Source organism: Phodopus roborovskii, unplaced genomic scaffold, assembly GCF_943737965.1.
Source record: "Phodopus roborovskii unplaced genomic scaffold, PHOROB, whole genome shotgun sequence".
Taxonomy (NCBI): Eukaryota; Metazoa; Chordata; class Mammalia; order Rodentia; family Cricetidae; genus Phodopus; species Phodopus roborovskii.
The window spans coordinates 42823692-42845921 of record NW_026126433.1 but is presented as its reverse complement, the minus strand read 5'-3'; the positions used below and the strand labels follow the sequence as shown (position 1 = coordinate 42845921).

The window sequence follows — 22230 nt, the reverse complement described above, 5'->3', positions numbered from 1 at the left end:
CAAATCCTGCAACTCTGTGTTTGGTGTCAGAGAAGGATGAAGGTGGCTCTGCTCTTCTGACTTAGAGTTTAGAAACAAATGTCAGAGTTTGGAACCAAGTCTCTCAGAGATGGAAAGATCAGATCACTGATGACAAGAATGTTAATCACTGTGCAGATACACACTAACCCAGCTAGTAGCAAGGGCTAGCCCACCACTTCTATAATGTCTTTGGGGCCATCCTCTAAACAGATTCTCCTCCCCTATGGCTGTCACTCACAGGGATGATACAGGCACTGGCAGGATTCTTCTCCTATTTTGTGATCCTGGCAGAGAATGGTTTTAAGCCTTTGGATCTGCTGGGTATCCGTCTATTCTGGGACGATGCAAACCTAAATGACCTAGAAGACAGCTATGGACAGCAGTGGGTAAGTAGAAAGGGCGGGCGGGATCTGAATATTAGCTGATTAGGAAGTCACCCAAGTGTAGTAGTATAATCCCAGCACTTGGGAAGCTGAGGTAGGATTACCACAAATTGAAGGCCAGCCTAGGAACATAGTGAGTTCAAAGTTAGCCTAGGCTATTTGTTTTTGGGTTTTTTTTTTTTTTTTTTTTTTTTTTTTTTTGGTTTTTTAAGACAGGGTTTCTCTGTATTGTTTTGGAGCCTGTCCTGGAACTAGCTCTGTAGACTAGGTTGGCCTCAAACTCACAGAGATTAAAGGTGTGCACCACCAACACCTGGCTATGCTATTAATTCTTTGTCTCAAAAAATGTGTGCTCAAATCTTAGTTGTTGAAAAGATACCTCTTACACACTGTGGCTTCTGCCATTTGAACCCCATGAAGCCATCAGAAGTCCATGTTCCAATGATCCAGTAGCCGGTGATACCCAAAATTCTTACTGTTCACGGTACCAACATCTCCCCAACCTTCAACTCAAGCTCTTGTTAGTTTCACATTCTATAAAAATAATTTTACATGACAAGAATTTCTCTAACACACTGAAGACCTGAGAAGCTAGTAAATGGCAGGCAGCCAAGCAACAGCTGAAAGCTCACATCTCAAAGCTGGAGGCAAAGAGTGCACAGGCGCATGACAGGAAGCTTTTGAAACTTCAAAGCCTGCTCTCAGGAACAAGTCCACACCTTCTAATCCTTCCCAAAGAGCTCCATCAACTGAAGACCAAGTACTCAAACATATAAGCCTACATTATCATTTAAACCACCACATGCTACTTCCTGGGACCCATAGGTTCCTGGCCATATAATAATACAAAATGCTTTTAGTTCCCAATAGTCTTTCATAGTCTCAACACTATTTTAAAGTTAAATTTTTTTTCCTGAGACTCAATCTAACTATAAACCCCTGTAAAATCAAAAAGCAAATTACATACTTTCAACGTACAATGGCACAGAATATACATTACTGTTCCAAAAGGGAGGAATCAGCACACAGTGAAGAAATACTGAATCAAAGTAAGACAAACCCAAGAGGGAAAACCCAGATCCTATAGTTCCGGTGTCAGAGGGCTTAGCTGTTGCCACTTGTCCAGCATTGCTGCCTACAACTTGCTTCTCATTCTTGGCCCGGTTACACTCCATCTGTAGATCTGCTTGTCAGACATATTATGGCCCTGGCATCTCCAACATCTTGTGGTCTAGTGCAATCCAGGCTTCACTTTCATAGCTTCATACCATGGCCTCTTGGAGCTTCATGGACTACCTTGTCACATGCCTGGCCTCAGTCTCATAATCACAAAGAAACACTCCATAACCCCTCCTGTGTCCTTCATGACTTTAAAGCCAGCATCATGTGGATGGCAATTTGGGGTAAATCCTGTCCCCCTTGGATCTGGTTTGCAGCAGCTTTGGTTTTGTTATTAGGAGCAGAGAATTCCTTAGGCTCTTTCTTTTCACAAGTTGGATGACTTGATGCTAACTTTACCCATGGGGTCTTACCCTGAGGACACACTCCCATTATCCCAATGTAGATCAGGTCTCTTCTTATTGCTTCCAACACGTTGGGGGCAACGTTAACACTATTCTTTTTCTCCTCAAGCTGTACACTTTGTATTTCTTTGTTTGCCATGCTTACTCTTTTTTAATGTTGACCTACATAATACTGCTACATAATACTACATAATAACCATGTGGTAGAGTCAATATCAGGCTGTCTTGAAATCTCCTTTGCCAAAGAAATTAGTCTGTTACTTTCAAATTTAGCCTTAGGTAAGTTTTAGGATGAAGTGTAAAAAAAAAAAAAAAAAAAAAAAAAAACCCAGACACATTATTTGCCAAAATATCACAAGAACCATCTCTAGTCCAGTGACTAATATTCTTCCCCTCTCAAACCTCTTGAGCTGGGCCTCCACAGTCCACATAGATCTTGACTTACTGCTGTCTTCCAAACTCCTACTAGATTGGCCCATTGATCTCTGCTTACAGCATTCAACCACTTTTTCAGACCAAAGTACCAAAGTCTTCCATATTCCTCCAAGAAAACCACATGGTCAGGTCTGCCACAACAATACCCTACTCCTGGTACCAATTTCTGTTTTGGTTACATTTCTTTTTCTTTTTTTACGTGTGTGTGTGTGTGTGTGTGTGTGTGTGTGTGTGTGTGTGTGTGCATGTGTGTGTACATAAAATATACCAAGTTAACAGATTTTAAGTTCAAGGGAGACCAGGAAATACTAAAATTGACATACTAGAAAGAGATGGAAGGATAAACACAGGAGATAAAGATGCTTGAAATTTAAATTGCAGAAAAACTGTAGGTATTGGGAAGGATTTAGGATACTATCTAAAGCTTAACTCTAAGAGCAAGCTGCCCAGTTAGAGTGTGAAAGACAACAGAATTAGAGTGGATAAAAAACTGGGAAGCCATGGTAATGGAAGATGATTCATAAATATGAATATTTAAATCTCAAAAAACAATGAGGACAAAGAGCAGAAGTAGAGTAACAGAGACTCAAACACTAAACTCTAAGCAATGGCAGGGATTGTCACCGACGGTGGGTGGGGGAAAGCTCACTGGCACACAAATAAGCTGACTGGTCTTGGTCTATGTTCCCTTTTGGCTCACCAATTTTTTTGTTTGTTTGTTTGTTTGAGGCAATGTTTCATTATATAGACCAGGCTGGTTTTGAATATAGAGGTCAGCCTGCCTCTACCTCCCAAATGCTGTTATGTTTAATGTTTAAGCCATACCCAGACAATTTTTTACCTTTGTTTTCTAAACACCTAAGCCTTTTTATTTCTATCCAAGTACAACTTTAGGTACATCCCAAGTAGTTTTTTAGTTGGTATCTTAATATTGTGAAAACCCACCTTTAATTTATTATCTATTAGAAACATATTCTCTTTTCTCCAGTTCACCCTGCCTGCCAGTCTAATGTAGGTGCTTCTCTTCTGTGTTCCTACAGTGCCCTTGGCTTCTCTGTTAAAACTGAACTATTGTGTTGGCATTGTTAGTATTTTTATGCCTCCTACTAGATTATAAGCCCCTCATGTACAAAATACAAATGAAAGAACCATAGGATAAATAAGAGTGCATTCTGTCTACCATCCTATGGGGCCTTGAACATGCTATGCAAGTGCTCTACAATTGAGCTAGAGTCCCAGCCTTCTGTCTACCACTCTTCTGGAACATTCCTCCCTGATCTGCATTCATATCGCCCTCTGGATCTCCCTTGTCTTCTGACCTATGACCTCTGGATTCTGCTGGCCTAAACCCACCTTCTTTTAATCATATTCCCAATTTAGTAAATTTAGTACTTAGGCTTGCTACACAACATTCAATAGGCAAAGTATGATGAAGGGACACTAGGAACTTACAGTCATGTAGGAAAAATACACAAATATTAAATAAGAAACTATGTGCACAGTGACGAGAAACTCTTGGGTGTACCTAAACTCCTTTCTGACTCAGATGTCACCTTTTTGCTCATCCTACCCCCAGACCTATGAGCAGCGGAAGGTGGTGGAGTACACATGCCAAACATCCTTCTTTATCAGCATTGTGGTTGTGCAGTGGGCTGACCTCCTCATCTGCAAGACACGCCGAAATTCACTCTTCAAACAGGGCATGAAGTGAGTGTCCACTAACGTCCACTAATAGCTACCGACCCTCCCCACACTCAAACACACCATTTCCTCGTCTTTTCTTCCTACATATATTTCACTAATCAATCTCCCTTCCCAGAAACAAAGTCCTATTATTTGGAATCTTTGAGGAGACAGTCTTGGCAGCTATCCTGTCCTACACTCCAGGCATGGGTGTGGCCCTGCGAATGTACCCACTCAAGTGAGTAAAGGAGGGGATGCCAATGCAGGGAGAACATTTGGGAAGAAGTGGGAGGAAATGTGTGCTTGACTGGGACAATCACCAGGTAAGGGTCTGCCCAGACCACTGGAGCTACACTCAGTGACTCAGAGATTCTCTAACACTCCAATCCGTGGCCTTTGTTTAAGGTAGTATTAGTGACCATGTCAGGGATCACAAGCCATTGGACTTGCAAATTCAGCAGACTTAGGCATGTTTAATTGAGTGGGTTTAGATGACAGTATCTAATGGAGCTGAATGAAGATGCACATTTCTTGGTCCTAATATACTCACATCAATAGTCTATTTTACCAGGTGGAGGGGTGCATGCCTGTAGTCCTAGGAAGCAGAATCAAGATCATCATAAATTCAAGGATATCCTTGGTTACATAGTAGTAAGTTTGAGGTCAACCTGTCTTGAAACAAAAAGCTATATTTATAGTCAGCTTAACTAATTCTTTTGTTTCTATACAAGTCTGTTTTAATGTGAGAATGTTTTAATACATGAGATTATTAATGTTAATAACATTAATTTGTTTTTAATATATGAGAATGATAATACTGAAATTTTTATTGTCTAGTTCATGACCTTATCCATTTCTCAGCTTTTTATTATGTTTTGCTTTAACATTAATACATACTTAATTTTCGAGACAAGGTCTCATGCTCATGTACCCAGCTGGCTTTGTGCTTGCTGTGTAGCAGAGAGTGACCTTGAACTCCTGATCATCCTTGCCTCCGTCTTCCAGTGTTGGAATTATGGGAGTATGCCACCATGCTTGTTTTCGGTTGGTCATCTTAAAATTTACAGAGAAAGTGGGGGTGTAGCTCAGTGATGGTGTGCTTGCCTAGCATGTACAAGGTCCTGGATTCTATCCCCAGCACTGAAAAAAAAATTTAAAATTTGCCAAGAAAAAAGAAAGCAGACATGCCTTCCTCATTGCCACCCGCACAGGCAGCCTATAAGGATAATTTAGTGTGTATTCTTTCAATCAATTTCTTATGTTCTCACATGCTTTGCTCACCTACCTATCCCTTGCAGTGTTATACACTTTGCTTCATACAATATAGGTGCCTAATTAGTATTTAATGATGGGACTAGCGTTAGACATGGACAATCCTAAATTTGAAACTCAACTCTGTATTATTTTGTGACTCTGAAGAAATATGCAACTATTCTGAGCCTCAGCCATCAGTACACATCTGGCAGGGCTCAGTATGTAGTTTAATGGCAGAGCACAAGGTACAACATATGTGAGACCCTAGAACTGTGCTCCAGAACTGGGGGAAAAAGTAGAATCCGGCAAAGTGTTGAGAATTACATGTAAAACTTGGTTCTAAGCACTGAGCATATTGGCTCATGGAGGCTGTATTAATAGTAGGTTTGCTTTTGTTGCTGTTGATGTCAATAACAAATGGAAGTGGACCCTGTTGTACTCTGTATACACCTCAGCCACAAAGCTTAGCACGTAAAATTATTTTGTGTGCCCATTCATTCATCTCTTATGTCATGTCTCTCTGAACTCCTTGAGATAAAAAGTCACCATGTAATCATTTGTTTCCCTGATACCTCACACAGATTCAGGGTACACATATAAATGTTGTTCAATGAATGGAAAGATGTTTGTATATTAGTGTTCATATTTGTGGCGTGTAGCAGATGAACCCTGACCTCCGTCTGAACTATCCAGTACGGCAGCCACTGTCCATGTGTGACTACTGAGCTCTGGAATGTGACGAATGAGCATGAAAATATGTATTTGTAATTTTAACTTGCTTAAAGTTAAGAACTAAAGCAACATTAAATATTTCTATAAACACAATGTAAATGGCACTATAATCTACAGTCCTAGCAATGTAGGAGACTGAGGCTAGAAAATCATGAATTTAAGGCCACCCCATTAAAAAAAAAAAGTTTTTTGTTTTTGTTTTTGTTTTTTTTAAATGGAAGGAAAGGAAAAGATAATTTTCTTCTTTTGGGTTGTATTTCCTTTTAGTCATTGGAGTTTCATATTCCAAACCTGGACATGATGTGTGACTGTGATCCTAGCACTTGAGAGATGGAACCAGAAAGGTCAGGAGTTCAGGGTCATACTTGGCTACACAGCGAGTTCCAGGCCAGTCTGGGTGATGAGATCCTGAGAGGGGGAAGAGAATATTTCATAGCTAAGTTAAGATAGGTGAGCAGTACATGCTATCCATCAGATTTCCAAGATTGATTAATAAAAGAAGAATGTACACTCTCATTAGTAATGTTTACATTGATTGGCATGGGGGTATATGCTTGCCTCGAGACAGTAGGATACCAAGTTTGAAGACAACTTGAGTCATACAGAAAGACTGCTTTGTCCTAAGACAAAACAAAACAAAAGGATGTTTATATTGATTACACATATGCTGAAATGGTATTTTGGGTATATTGATTGAGTTAAATAAAATCATTACAATTTCTTGTGTTTCACTTATCTTAATATGGGTATTAGAAAACTTTAAAGTTCATATGTGGTTTGTATTCTCTCCTTTTTCTCTCTGTGTGTATGTCTGTGTGTGCCTATGATGTGTGTTCCTACATGAGTGCAGGGACACATGCACCACAGAACACATGAGGAGGTCAGAGGACAACTTCTGGTGTCAGTCTCCACCTCCCACCTTGTTAGAGACAAAGAGTCTCTGTGCTGTTCGCTGCTGCTGCATGTACTAGGCTAGCTGATCTACCTGATTCTGCAGGTTCTCCGGCCTCTGCTTCCCATCTCCCAATAGGGGACTGAGAGACTTGTGTTAATGTATCTGGGTTTTGTGTAAGTTCTAGAGTTCTGAACACAGGTAACCTGGCTTGTGCAGCAAGCACTTCATCCACCAAGCCATTATCTCCATCCATCTCCTCACCCTTGCGTTATATTTCTGTTGAACAGTGTTGCTATTTTTTGTACGGTTCCCTGTCAAAGGTATAAAATTCCTTGAGTCCTTTTTCCTAAACCCTAATTATAGAAGAAGCTCAAAGAGGAAAGAAGTATCTATTTGGCAATATGGGAGTGCATATAAACACACATAAATAAGTGTATATATGCCCTTCCACAGTTGCAAGGCTTAGAGTGTGCAGAAAAACAGCAGGGGGAAGGAGGGACTCTCCGTAGCTCATTAAAGTCAGCTGACAATCTATAAATGCTGCACTTAACTCTGGACATGGCATTTGTCATATTGCCACTGGCATTTTAGATTTGTCTTGTGTCTTTCCTCTCCACCCCAAATCCCTTAGCACTTAGGCTCTGGCCTCCTCACAGGGGCTATCCACACCTCCCCATCTCCAGCATCCAGCTCAGTCTCCATAGTTTCCATGAGCCATCGCTGCTTACCCTTCTGTGGCCCCTGTATCTTCAGTCGCATTGACCAACTCTTGTTCTCTGCAGGATAAACTGGTGGTTATGTGCCATTCCCTACAGTGTTCTCATCTTCATCTATGATGAAAGCAGAAAACTCATCATCCGTAGACGGCCTGGTGGTAAGGCTGCCCTGGACCTTGCTCTAGCAAGTTTTCCCGTCGTCCCATCTGGCTCCTCCAGAGCCACCAGCTTTCTCTATCTCACTGTCTGTCCTTTGCTCTTCCTGGACCCCTGTCCTCTACTCCTGACCCACATGTTCCTCCCAATGCTTGGAGGCCCTGTTCCATGTGGCAGGCTTTCCACCTGCCCCTTATCTGCCCTTCTGTTGAGCCCCTCTGCACACATCTCCTGATGACCCCCTGAGTTCCCCTTGTCTCTTCTCCACAGGATGGCTGGAGAAGGAAACATACTACTAAATGCAACAGAGAAAGATCTTCACATGACACTGATCTCATAAAACCTGAGAGACTGAGTGTGACACAGCATCTGAGATAAAGTTGGGCATGGGGCAGAGACACTGGATTGAATTTACTCTGGATGAGGGAGAAGCATTACTGAGGCTAGACCAAGAGCATCTGATAGGTGATGGGGTGGAATGGGGAAAGCCCAGCTTTCTCTACCTGGAGCCCAGTGAGGAGGTGCACAATCTTGTTACATCCAGTAGTCAGTCTAGAGAGTAAACATTTAGAACAGCCCTCACCTAACTAACTCTATGTGTACAAGTCTGATTTGTGGGGAATAAGGGGTGCTATAAAGCTCCTTTCCAACACCTACATTTTAACTGGCCAAGGGAGACCTCCAGGGATCTGAGAGGAGCCTGAAAAAGTACTAGAATCAAGCATCTGGATCTGGGTGTGGTGGTACTTACCCTTGATACCAGCATTTGGAAGGTAGAGGTAGGTGGATCTCTGTGAATTCGAGGTCAACCTGTCTACATGGCGAGTTCCAGGCCAGACAGGGCTACACAGTGAGATCCTGATTTTAAGCACAGAAGATTAAGCATACTTGTCCTGTCAGTGTAAGGGACAAGAGAATGCCCCCAAAGTCTAACTAGAACCAGCTAATGAAAGGGAGACAAGAGAAGACCAGCTGAGTTACATCTTGTAGAGATACTACAGAACCCATATCTGTACCCACATTTGGGGCTTGTGGGGCCACATAATCTAGACTCTGACTTCGATTTCCTCAGGCCAGACTACAGGCCACAGCGTTGCTGCTCTAAAAGAGACCTGTTAACATCAGGGTCCAGCAAGGTTCAATGACTTGGGAAGGTCACATGGAGTGGGGGGCAAGGTCCTCTCCTCTAGGGCAGACTAGTGGTCCCTGCCTGCTAGCCCTGTCATCAACTCAGCTCTACCCTATCCCATCTTTTAGCCTTTTCCCTCCAGTATAACCTTGAAACAGGCTATGAGCATGCTAGGCAAATATTGCATTGCTGAGCTTCCCCCGGAGCCCTGAACCCAGGCTCTTCTGGTCTGGTCTTAGTAAAAAGGTGCAAAGGGCCTCTCTCCTACCCACCCTCCTCCCTAGCTTCTTCCCCCCTTCGTCTTCCCCCTCATGAACTCATTTCTGCACCTCTGCTTTGCTCTGTGACTCTCAGTTCACTCTTAGGTACCTTTCAGAGGTATCTGCCCCACATGGCACAGAGGGATGCCGAGGAAACCAACACCGTTACCAAAGAGAAGCATGGGGGCAACTGCACACCACCTGGCACTGGGACAAGGGCCGTACCCACTGTAGTTCTCAGCACTCCATTCCCACCACTCCACTCTGTTTCGAAGGAGGGGAAACTAAAGCCTCACTCCAGAACTTGTACTATTAAGCATTTTCAAACTAGTCTTACAGTGGTACCTGGGACTGAACACTGTTATGAGCAAGAGAAAAACGAAGTGGGATAACGGCAGAGGAGCGTGGACCTGGAGGACAGGATCTTTTGCAGGCTGGCAGAAAACAAAACCAACCAACCAACCAACCCTCCCATTGGAAGGTGTAGCCAGTCCCTTTCTCTGTATCAGGGCTCCTTTCTCAGAGGGTTCCTTCCACTCCTTTCCTCTTCTCACACAAGGTCTCCTGGGGACAGAGCTATGTCAGTCTGGGGTCCACCCCGGCTGCTGACAGAGCTGAAACAGACCCTGGAAGATGGAAGTAGGGGTGGGGAGGGCTGTGAGTGAGATGGGGAGGGGGAGCGGAGGGACCAGCTCCTCAAGTTTCAGTAGTGAGGAACTTTGAGTGTCTGGTGGGTTAAAAATACTGATGCCCCAACTCAGGGTCATTTGATACCGGTGGCTGGGGCGTGTTAAATCCAAAGGCCTGCACACAGGGAGCCTGGAAGGAAGGGCACTGAGTAGACAGTATGGAGTAAAGCATCAGAGAGAGGAGGCCTAGAGTAGTGATGTGGGACCTGAAGAGGTTAAGGATGGAAACGAAGCCAGAAAGGGCCACCAGTGGGGAGTGGAGGCTACATAGGAGGAGCTGAAGGGGCCAGGGTCACCTGTCTCATCCCAAAGGTCCCATTCATGATGGAAGAAGTCTAGCGCTCCACTGTCTGTTCAGACATTCACCTCTCCCCACAACCCTGCAGAGATGAGACACCGAGGCTGCATCTGCTCAGGAGCAGGCCTGCCCATCACTCCTGGGTGGCCTTTGCAGCCAGGGTCGTAAGCTCTGCCTGGCACATCAGGCACTCCCCTGGGAGATGGAGACAGGATTCTGAGATCTCCCCAGCTCCAGTGCCATGCTCTGGCCTCTCCTGCAAAGTGACAGCTGTCTCTCTTGTACCCACTCCTGCCAGTCCTTAGCTGCGTAAGGTGTGCCCCATGGCCATGGAAGAAGTTCTGCTAATGTAACTTCATGTTTCTACCTAGATGCAAAATAAACACTACCCTTTGAAAATGAGAAATACACAGGGGACAAGGAAAGCTGGCTTTATGTGATCTCTCAATGATCCCCCTCTAGCCTCAGTTTACCTATATAGTATGAGCCCTAGAAGCCCACAAAAGGGATCTTGCTAGATACTTCAAGCTAAATTCAACTCTTGGCCTCCAAGCGAGGAACCTGAAACTACAGCTTTCACACCTCCAGCTCTGCTTTGGGTCTCAGACACACAGCCTTAGGTAAGGCCACAGGGCCCAGCTCTTCCTGTTTACCTCATGTTATTCCCCATGTTTATACTGATCATCTGTGCCTTATCAAAGACATAGGAATAAACAGTAGCTATTAGCCCTCTTTAGAATCCTGCAGCCTGGGGAATCCTCTGAGCCCACTGTGTCCTGGAAACAGAGTCCCACAGGATCGGGGCAGAGAGCATCCAGAGGAAGCATCCCCTTCCTCACAGTGGTCCCTCCAGGCAGAGAGAGCCCCAGTCAACATCCCTACAGGATGAACTACGGGCCAGCCCTGTCCTTCCCCCTACATTCCTGACTTGGGACTGTTGAGTGAAGCAAAGGAAACTGGCTGGAGCCAAGCCAGGTCTCTGGTCTTGGACTCCACTCCATCTTTTATTCAGAGAATGATCTCATCCTTGGTCCACATTCTCTAAAGGGAACTGCAGGGGCTTTCTTTTCTGGAGCCTGGAATGCATTTTTGTTGCCACCTTCTCCTCCCTAAGATCAAAGAAATAGACTTCACCTACAGATGATTGCCAGATTTTAGGTGTCAGAAGAAATCACATTTCCTCCCCACTTCGTCCTGTGTGTTCAGTTTAGCCTCTGACCCATTCTGTGTCCTCCTCTTCACCTACATTTCTTTCTGATTAGCCTTGTCCTACCCTGGGATCCTCGGTTACCCCTACCCCTCCTCCAGGCCCGGCTTCACTTACCCCTAACTCATCTGGTCTTATTTTTAGATCCGGCACCTCTCCCTTTCCCTTTCTTAATATGGCGATGAGCTCTTAGGCCTGCATGGGGCCAGGGGCTGAGGAGCCCTAGCCACTGGGGGAGGGGGGAGGAAGGAGCTGCTGGGAGCCCAGAGAAGAAGTGTAGGAGGGGAGGACTCGGGCTCTCATGGAGCTGTCCTGGCCTCAGAAGGTTATCCATCTCCCCTGCCAACCACAGAGACATATTTAGACAGGACCAGGTGGGGACAGAGGGGTGCCAGTTTCAAGGGGCAGCTCCAGTTCCCTCCCCGCCCCTGCTCCTATTCCCCGTCCTGACCCTCTTTCACTTGGCTCTGTGGGCAGTTTCTCCAGGCCCCAGCAGAGTCCTCTGTCTACGGCTCTAGCCCACTCCCTGCCCCACCCCCACCTGAAGCCTCTAACTGAGGGTTCTGTATCCAGGGGCACCTCCCTATCTCAGCTAACCTCTGGACCAGGAGAGCAGACCCAGATCCCACTACCTCCATGAGAGCTGCTGACAGGATGGGGGCCAGGGCAGTGTCCAAGCTGAGGCTAGCACTGCTGTTTGTACTGGTGCTAGGGACACCCAAGTCAGGGGTCCAGGGGGAGGAGGGGCTGGACTTCCCTGAGTACGATGGTGTGGACCGTGTCATCAATGTGAATGCAAAGAACTACAAGAATGTGTTCAAGAAGTATGAGGTACTGGCCCTCCTCTACCATGAGCCCCCCGAGGACGACAAGGCCTCACAAAGACAATTTGAGATGGAGGAGCTAATCCTGGAGGTGAGTAGAAGATAGCAGGCCTCAAGAGCATACCCAGTCCCCTCTGTGAGCCCCGTGTCTGAGCGTGGTGGCTGGGGTAAGAGCATCACAGGGCCTTTGTCTTCACAGAGAGCATGACTGGAATGTGGCCTTAGCCAAAAGAAAAAGACTCAGGGAAGTTATTCTTCTGGTAACTATAGGGCCAGGGCTGTAGGGGTCTGCCCCCTCTGTGCTGTAGGAGGCGGGGGGGGGGGGGTTACTATGTTTGGGCTGGGATGGAGGGGGGCTGCATGCAGTACTATGCATTTCACTCCATACCACCAATGTATTCTCCTAGCCAGGATTGTAAACATGACTGATATTTTATTTACCTATAACAGATTTAATGACTATATAGTTAAAGATCCTCTAGAGGCCTCCCACAGGCTTCCTAGCTCAGTCCCCCTCCTCCAATTTCTCTTTTGTTCTTACTGGATTAAACAATTGTCCTCAGTAGAAAATTCTTGTGGTTGAAGGAGGCTTCAGCATGCCTTTCCCATCTTTTCCTTCAGAGAAGAGATTTCTTTACCTGTCAATCTGACTTTACTCACAGCAGAGATGGTTAATACAAAAACAAAAAATGCAGGGTAGGTGTCTGGAATATTTATAATTGAGATACATGGCCACACATCCTTAAAGGGAACTAGGATATGTTTGTTTCCTTGTCTGAATTTCCCTGGCCCCTTCTTTGGCTTGCTGGTACAGAGAGGCCCCACTTTGTACAGAGCTTGGAACATTTCAGTGTAAGACACCAGGCCCCAGGCTTGCATTTCTGTGAGCCCTATTGGGCTCTGGAAACCACTGTCTGATTAATGAGCCAAGTATTTTTATCCTGGGTGCTGAGCGGCCTCTGCCATCCACCTGCCACCCGCCCTCCAGTCCCCCCAACAATCACTGTGCTGCAGTGCTGGGTGGGGTACAGCTGCAAAGTATGCCCATGGCAGAAAGTATCAGGGTGGACTGCGGGGTGGGGAGGCTTGTTGGCCTGGAAGAAGAGTGCTGCTTAGTTTCTGCCAGTGGCTCTCTCTCCACCAGGAGATGAACGGCTGAGACCTCTTGACTTTGTGGCCTTTCCCACCCCTCAACAGCATGACCACTCCCCCACCCCATCCTCCACAGTTCTCACTTTGGGAGTCACTTGAGGATCCCAAGGGTCCCACATTCCCCTATGCTGAGTTTGGCCTTTGATCAGGATGGAAGGCAGGGCCCAGCCTTTAATGGGAGGTGAGATTCCTCAGCTTCCCTCAGGAACATTGCAATGAACAGCAAATGCCCACGGTCTTTGAAAAAGTTGAGCCTAAGACAGACTAGGATTATGGGGTGTCCGGGGATAGTCTGGATCTTAACAAGTGGCCAAGGTCAATGCTTGATAATAGGAAAACATTAAATGGGGAAGAGGTTATTAAGAATTCTAGAAGATAATTTTAATCCTATCTCTTTCTTCCAGTTAGCAGCCCAAGTCCTAGAAGACAAGGGTGTTGGCTTTGGCCTGGTGGACTCTGAGAAGGATGCAGCTGTGGCCAAGAAACTAGGTAAGGGAGGGGAAAGGGCAAGAAGCAGAAAGGGGATGGAAGACCAGAAAGGCCTACATGGAGGACTTGGGGGAGAGCTGAGGAGCTCAGGAGCTCTTCTACCATATGTATTCTGAAGTGTGTGTTGGGGGGGGGGCATCAAGACTGGAGACTAGTCTGTGTACAGACCCAAGCATGCTCTAATCCCAGCATGAGGAGATGGGGTGGGGTGGGGTGGCGGCCTTCTTTATGCATATCTAGAAAATGGCTAAGGCTGGGCATGAGCATGGGCATGGTGGCTCATTCTTGTCGATAGTATTGTGTGCTCAAAGCCTCCGGGGTTACAAAAAAAAAAAAAAGGGCTTGTAGATACTTTGCTTTGTATACTAACCTAAGCAATTATTTTGTTTTTGTTTTTCTAAGCAGGAAAGAAAAAGAAACACAGCTAGATGATAGAAGGAAGGGGAAATCAGGGAATATAGACATAGCCAGAGAAACCTGCCAAGTCCTTTTTCAACTCCTCCCTCTCTCCTCCCCCTTTTTTCCCTCCCCCCTCTTAGCAGAGCCCGGATGTTACATCACCCGGCCACCAGGCGGCAGCACAGGCTGGACACCGGATGTGGATGGGGGAAGGGTAGTTAGCAACAAGTCATCTGGCTGGCAATAGCAGAGAAGCAGCTCCTAGAGACTTCAGAGATGCTGGCAGGAATATCCATCCCTGCCTATGCAGGCAGAGCAAGGGCGCTGTGTTGCTAGGATCCGCACCTTTCCAGTTTCCTCCCCCTCAGACCATATCTGCTCTCTCCACCCCACCCCTTACCCTAGTTGCTTGGCTGTGAGGCTAGCTCCTGAACTAAATAGAGACATGGACATAGGAATTCAGGCTTTAAGGACTTGTTGAAGGTAGGTGGGGGAGAGAAATGGAGAGACAGAGGATGAATCTACTGAGATTATCAAGAGGACTATAAACAGAAGTTAGACTCAGGGAAGGCTGGGTTACAGCTCACCTCCAATATGCTCCTTAGGACTAACTGAAGAGGACAGCATTTACGTGTTTAAAGGTGACGAAGTCATTGAGTACGATGGTGAATTGTCAGCGGACACTCTGGTGGAGTTTCTGCTTGATGTGAGGATTCTCCTGAACCTGACAGCCTTGAAGTTTCCAATGCCCCTTAGTTCCTAATTTACCCTACACCCCTACACACACCACAGATACCACAAACCAGACACACATACACTACATACATTGCACACATACTACATGCAACATACAATAGATATCACATACATATATCACATAGATCAGGCACAATGCACATAAAACACCCACATACCATGCATATATGCTCACACATAATACACATCATGTATATGTACCACATATACCAGACCCACAACATACATACAATGCACACTTCTATGCAGCATACATGACAACACACACATATCACACATAACATGCAACATACTCAGTTTATATCATACATATACCATACAGAACATATACATCACACACATTGCACAACACAGACTATACACGAATGCCATCAATAGCGTATAACACATGGGCCACATACCCACCCTCTACTAACATTTGACTCCTCTTCTAGTTCCTGCCTTTCCCCTAGATCCCTCTTTGGGTCCCATCAGTGAGGACAGAAATGATCTGCTCAATGTTCTCATTCTTGCAGGTCCTAGAAGACCCTGTGGAATTGATTGAAGGTGAACGAGAGCTGCAGGCATTTGAGAATATTGAGGATGAGATCAAACTCATTGGCTACTTCAAGAGCAAAGACTCAGAGCGTGGGTAACAGCTCCACTATTCCCCTCTCTGACCCTGCATGGCACCTATCCTCCTGCCTCTCTACTTCTGCCAGTGCTCAGCATCTCCGGCTCTGAACTCGCCATCCCTCTCCTTTCTTCTGCATGGTCAGCTCCTTCATCTGTCCTGTACTCTGGGGCATTCCCACCCCCACCCGACCCAGTCCTGCATTCCACCACTTCCTCTACAATTCTATTGTATTTTATTCTCAGACATCTGGAGGTTAGAGGGAATGGGTCTCGTGTCAAGGAAGATCTGCAGAGAAGCCAAAGGGATAATTCTTTGGCAGACCCTGAGAATGACTATCCCTTCTTCCCCTCAGATTACAAAGCCTTTGAGGATGCAGCAGAAGAGTTCCATCCCTACATCCCTTTCTTCGCTACCTTCGACAGCAAGGTTCTCTTCCCCGTAGTCACACTGAGTCTCCCAACACTCTCAAGGTTGCCCCAACCTTCTCAATTGAAAGAGTCTAAGTCTCATTCTACAAGCTGGCATCCCCACCCCAAACCCACCCCTGCCTTCTCCTATAGAACTGAAGGGAAGAGGGCTACTAGATTGTCTAACTCATCTTTGTCGTGTTCAACTAACCCAGAGAGGTAAAGACACCTCCCAGTGTCACTGTGGTAGTGACAGAGACCCGCATTTTCTGACTCCTTTTCTCACTCTGCCCTTCTTCTTGTACTTCCTCAAAGGTGGCAAAGAAGCTGACCCTGAAGTTGAATGAGATTGATTTCTATGAGGCCTTCATGGATGAGCCTGTGACCATCCCAGACAAGCCCAACAGTGAAGAGGAGATTGTCAACTTCGTGGAGGAACACAGGAGGTGGGGACAGGGCAACTCTTACTGGGGCAGGTCCCACCTGGGGCTAGAACACCAGTCTAGCCAACCTGGAAGCCAACCTGGAAGCCAGTTTCCACTGGAGATGAATGCACTTCTGGGCATGGGTGATCAGTGATACACTAGTAGCTCTGTACCCCAGACCTTAGTCCTGAGCCTTACTCGGAGAAAGTCCTCTGTAAATGGGTACAGTGGGGGCTGATTATGATTTAAGTAATTCATCAGCAGGTGAGTAGTGAGTGCCTGTGTTCTGACCAAAGGTTTAAACGGCACCTTCTCTCTACTGTTAATTTCATTGTTTGTCATCTGCAATGAAAGGCTCAAGGGGAAGAAGAGTAGGAACCGGGATTTAAGCCTTAACCCAGTCCCGTGCCTTTTCTTTTTCTCCACACTAGCAGTTGTCAACAGAGGTAGAGGGAGTGGCCAGCAGGACAAGGGTTTTTTGTCTTCCAGTGGCTGTTAGGCAATGTTTTCAGAACATTTTTTGTCTGTGAGGAGTGTTGCTGGTATTCAGTAATTAGAGGCCAGAGATCCTATTAAGCATCCTACTGTGCACAGGACACCCCTTCTCCACTGTGTCAGCGATGCCCTATACTCACACATAATTCTCTTTCTTCATGTGACTCCACAACTAGAAATACCCACTCATCAGTCTAAATACCACTTACTCCCTCCCACTAGACTCTGGCCTCTTTCATTGGGGCACCACATGTTTGCACAGTTTAACTCTACCCAACTCAGTCCTTAGAGCCTATCTCAGCCCCTCCCGCTCCTGGTACCGGGCAGTGAACCCAGGACCTGGCACACATTAGGCATGTAATTCTATTGAGCCCAGGCTGTCAATTTTACTGAATGAGCAAAAAAAAAAAAAAAAAAAAAAAAAAAATGACCACCCTGGTATCCAGTTCTTACCTCCCTGCCTCAAAGTCTCTCTTCCAGCCATCCCCTTCCCACTAACCATTGTTTTGCAGCCATGCAATGATCTGGGCCTGATGCCCAGAGCTTAGATTTGCTAGTTGGCTTTGTTCTGGGATACAAGCTGTCTAAGCACTAGGCCTGACCCAGTGGTGGCTTCAGCTATGGAGACCTTCTGGAGGGAGATGTTCTCCTCATGCACTGAGTAGGGACCCTGTCTTTCTCCTAGATCGACCCTGAGGAAGCTGAAGCCTGAGAGTATGTATGAGACTTGGGTGAGTGCTTCCCCCAGGACCCTGTGCTTGGGGAGGGGGGGGACAAGTCTTAGAAATGACCTTCCCTGTTCTTCTTTGTGCCTTCTGAGAGAGAGAGAGAGGAGAGAGAGAGGGAGAGAGAAGGAAAGCATCTCAGCCAAGAGGCAAGGTTTTTGTACTGAAGAGCGCATCTCAGGTGACAGGCATAAGTGAATGAATATGACAAGGCAGTTTCAAACTCTGAGGGTAAAGGGATTACCAGAGCTGAAAAGGTGTCATTCAGAAGAGTCACCACCATGAAAACACAAGCTGGTGTTCCTGATGCAGGCTCAGGCAACACCAGAAGGCTGACAAGGAATAGAGTAAGGTCACCCCCACCTCTAACCCTGCCCCCTTCCTCATCTTCCAACAGGAGGATGACCTGGATGGAATCCACATTGTGGCCTTTGCAGAGGAAGCTGATCCTGGTGAGGAAGGAACCCTGGAGTGGCCTCAGGGAAGCCAGGGGTGGGTGGTGTGTTTGTTGGATCACTGGCCTCACACGGAAGGCATTCCTACGAGTTTGCAAGCAGCCTGGGGCCTGAAATGTGTTGGTGTGGGAGGCAAGGGAACAGGACTGGATTCCTGTCTACTGTGTCCCTCTCCTTTCGCCTCCCTGTCATTTTCTCCCTTCTGCTCCCCACAAGATGGTTATGAGTTCTTAGAGACTCTCAAGGCTGTGGCCCAAGACAACACTGAAAACCCCGACCTTAGTATCATCTGGATTGACCCTGATGACTTCCCACTGGTAAGAGACCCTGCTCAAGCACTGGAATCCTAATGTGGGGACTTGGCCTGGGGTGCCTTTTTGTTATTGTTTCAGAGTGCCTATTCCCACTTCTGGGTTGGGGACCCAGAAAGCTATGCCTGCTGCATACTCGTGAACAATGGAGACACAGAGGGCATCCTGAGCTAGGGGAACAGGGATGAGAAGTGAATTGCATGGGGTGAAATATGTGATTCCCAGATCAGAGGCAGACAGGTAATTAGTGTACCAGAGCTGAAAAGCAGTACTCTGTTGAGCAGCTGGATACAACATTGCACATGAATGTATATTCAGAGAATCAGCAGATTCCATGATCCGGAGATGGCTTTGTCCTCAGCTGAACCTTCAACATCTAAAATTTATTGTTGGATGAGCAAACAGGGATGTGACAGAATACTGATGATTGCCAGGTGTAAGTACTTAAGACACATAGGAGCTGGGCTGGCCTGATGGCTCAGAGGTTAGGAGCATGTGCTGTTCTCCCAGAGGACTGGAGTTCAGTTCTCAGCACCCATCCATGTCTTGTAGCTACCCAGTAGCTCACATACTCTTCTAAAGGTATGCACACATGTGGTAAATGCTCACACAAACCACACATAAGTAAAAATAATAAGTCTTAATAAGAGATAAAGAAACTGAGGGCTCTGCAGAGAGAAATGAGTTGCCAAAGGTACATGGCCAATCATAAGCAGACCCAAGAACAAAGCAGGGTTGCTGATCTCCTCTGAAGGGGGAAGCTGCCTTCCTCATCTGTTTCCTTTGAGGTTCCTACTCTTCTGCTGATTAGCCTTACCCACCAGCTTGTGGTGCACGGCTGGGCTGTTCCTCCATCCATTGCCAATTCATCCTGCCTCCTTTTATCCCTGACTTGACTCTTATCCTCTGCTGGACTCATGTATTCCTGACCTCTATTAAGTTGACGTATTTGGTTCTCTCCACAGTTGGTCCCATACTGGGAGAAGACGTTTGACATCGACTTGTCAGCTCCACAAATAGGAGTTGTCAATGTTACAGATGTGAGTGTCCGTTCCTCATTCCCGGCTATGCACAAGATCATCTCCCACCCAATTACTAACTGTGCTGCTCCTCCCAAGATCAGATGAGACTGGGTGTGGTTAGGGTGGTATGGCCTTAGACAGAGCACCAACTTATCTCAGTATAGCTAGTTCACTTCTACACTGCTGCAAACTAGGCAGCAAGCACTGCCCAGGAACAGGGGATGTTCGGGTCTAATGGCTGGACCTGTGTAGTGGGAATGCGTGATGTGAGCATTTGAATCACCCACTCACTGGAACCACCTGGTCATTCTTCAAAGTCCAGTTCAACTTTTTGTCCTCCATTAAGTTTTCCTTTGGAATTATTCCCTCATGGCACCCCACCCTTGAAGCTCATTGTCATTGAGATCTTTGAATTAGCATCCTATCTCTTCTAGCAGATTCTTAACATTTTAAAAGCAGAATTCTTCTGGTGACGACATAGTAGACACTTATTTGTTGATCTGAATTGAGCAGGTGTAGCTGTTGCTTTCATAGTATTCTCAGTCTAACGCAATAGGCAAGTATTCCATCCATTGTAAGGCTGGCCCTGGAAAATTTTATAATATAAATAAAATGCTAGCAAGGCTGTGGTTTCTGCTTCAGAGACTAGGAGTGGAGTTTAAGAGAAAGTAGCATTACAATGGAGATTATGTAGTGTACAAGATTCCAATAAGGGACAAATACGAGTCTCCAAACAGAGTAAAGGGTGATCAAAGGACAAAAAAGCAAAGCCAGGCATGATGGTACAAGCCTGAAGTCTAAGTATTGGAGAGGCAAAGATTGGAGTACTGCAGCGAGTTCAAAGCCAGCTTGTGTTACATAGCAGAGTCTGAGGCTGGCTGGTCAAGTCTATAAAGCAAGTGCACATTTTTTGTTTGTGACAGGATTTTTTAATATAGCCTTAGCTGTCCTGGAACACACTCTACAGACCAGGTTGGCCTCAAACTCAGAGATCTACCTACTTCTTCTTCCCAAGTGCTGGGATTAAAGGTGAGAGCCATCAAGAGCACATCTTTAAAAAAAAAAAAAGAGAGAGAGAGAGAGAGTATCAGGTTTGGGAGCAGGCATTTTATTTTATTTATTTATTTTTGAGACAGGGTTTCTCTGTGGCAATTGAGACTGTACTGGAACTAGCTCTTGTAGACCACTGGTCTCGAACTCACAGAGATCCACCTGCCTCTGTCTCCCGAGTGCTGGGATTAAAGGTGTGTGCCACCACTGCCTGGCTTGGCAAGCATTTTTAAAAATAGAGTTTAGAGTTTAAGATCACTGAAGCTATTGCTAGAAAATCGATCTGTGACAATCCTTGAATGTTAGCGTCTCTGACTTTAATCTGTTGGCCATGAGTAACCACCAATGCGTTTATATCACAGACATGATAGCTGCTCAGGATGGCAACAGTAAAGGGGAGAGGCTGAAGCGAGGTGTTTACCCAGATCACCTTTTCTCCCCACTCATATCCATCGATATTCCAACTCTGATCTTCACCAGGATAGTTCCTCTGGCCACTGAAGGGTGCCAGGAAGAGACAAAGAGGATGTACAATGAGTGGGAGGACAGAACCAGATCTGTATTAAATTTAGCTTCTGCCCCCTACCTGTGCCATCACCTAGGCGGACAGCATATGGATGGAGATGGACAATGAGGAGGACCTGCCTTCTGCTGAGGAGCTGGAGGACTGGCTGGAGGATGTGCTGGAGGGTGAAATCAACACAGAGGATGACGATGATGATGACGATGATGATGATGACGATGATGACTAGTTGCCATGGCAACCATCTACCAGCCCCACTTGCTCTTTACATGTACCTTCCCACCATCCTCGCACTTCCCCGAGCTCCTCGGGACACTGGGTCATTCTCTACTATAGGGCCAACTGTGGTCTAGATACAGGGTGCTTGAGATCCTGGTCTCCCTCAGTGGTGAGAAAAGGAGCTGCTTTTCCTGAGATGCCAGCCCAGTTATTAATCTCTTTGTTTCTTATCCTATACCTTATCCGTATCTACTGTTTCTCTCCTGTTACTCCCCGTATCTGTGATTCTATTGCCATTTCTTTGTCCCTTCCATCAATACAGTCTTCTACTTTTCAAATCTTAAAGCTTTCTGACTATCCTGACCTTGGCCAGAAGGAGGGGAGGTACTGTATGTAGGGATGTATCTCACCCATCTCATGTTAATGTATTTGGGTCAAATGCAAGGCCTTAATAAAGAGATCTGGGGCAGAATGAGCAAGTGTCTGTTGTTGAAGTCTCACCCTTATGGAAGGAGGGAGGCGCCCAAAGGATGGAAGATTTAACTAAGTGTCTTGTTAAGAACGAGCTAGGGGGCTCATCAGCAGGGGTAGGGGCAGGGACTCACTCCAGCAGTTGTCCCAGAGAAGGCTGGATATTTTTCTGCCTCCAGACAGCAAGCCTTTTCTGAACACATGGTGTTTGTCCCGTGCTGTTGTTGGGCTCTGGAGGAACACACAGTGCCAAGCCTGTACCTGCTCTCAAGCTGATTGGCCTTGCTGAAAAGTCAAGACAAGCACCGGACAACTGAAGAATAACATAGCAATATGTAATTGATTATGTTGCTGCTGATAGAGCCCTACCTGAAGCATTTTATTTGAACGTCAAAAATTGAGTCCACTGTTCTTCCTTAGCGATGGTCCTGCCATCTCTTTCTGTGTACACCTCCATTCTTGTACTTAATGCACCCTGTTAACCCTCTTCAGTTACACAGCCACTGAACT

The 22230-nt window shown here is 46.0% G+C and overlaps 2 protein-coding genes across 2 annotated transcripts in view; both read left to right on the top strand.

Moving 5' to 3' along the window:
- The window catches only part of Atp1a4 (ATPase Na+/K+ transporting subunit alpha 4), a 33179-nt gene extending 24896 nt beyond the window's left edge, over positions 1-8283 (top strand). Inside the window, exons 18-22 of the mRNA XM_051185764.1 lie at positions 262-407; positions 3939-4069; positions 4182-4283; positions 7709-7800; positions 8069-8283. Of these exons, the coding sequence (XP_051041721.1) occupies positions 262-407; positions 3939-4069; positions 4182-4283; positions 7709-7800; positions 8069-8097 (500 nt within the window). The 3' untranslated portion in view covers positions 8098-8283. The remainder of the gene's footprint in view (positions 1-261; positions 408-3938; positions 4070-4181; positions 4284-7708; positions 7801-8068) is intronic.
- Positions 8284-11980: 3697 nt separating this feature from the next.
- Positions 11981-21724, top strand: Casq1 (calsequestrin 1). The gene is made up of 11 exons (XM_051186311.1): positions 11981-12296; positions 13762-13846; positions 14851-14951; positions 15517-15628; positions 15970-16043; positions 16340-16470; positions 17630-17675; positions 18067-18121; positions 18341-18441; positions 19401-19475; positions 21110-21724. Exons 1-11 carry the CDS (start codon positions 12018-12020, stop codon positions 21257-21259), a joined length of 1209 nt encoding a protein of 402 aa, XP_051042268.1. The 5' UTR covers positions 11981-12017; the 3' UTR covers positions 21260-21724.
- The last annotated feature ends 506 nt before the right edge of the window (positions 21725-22230 follow it).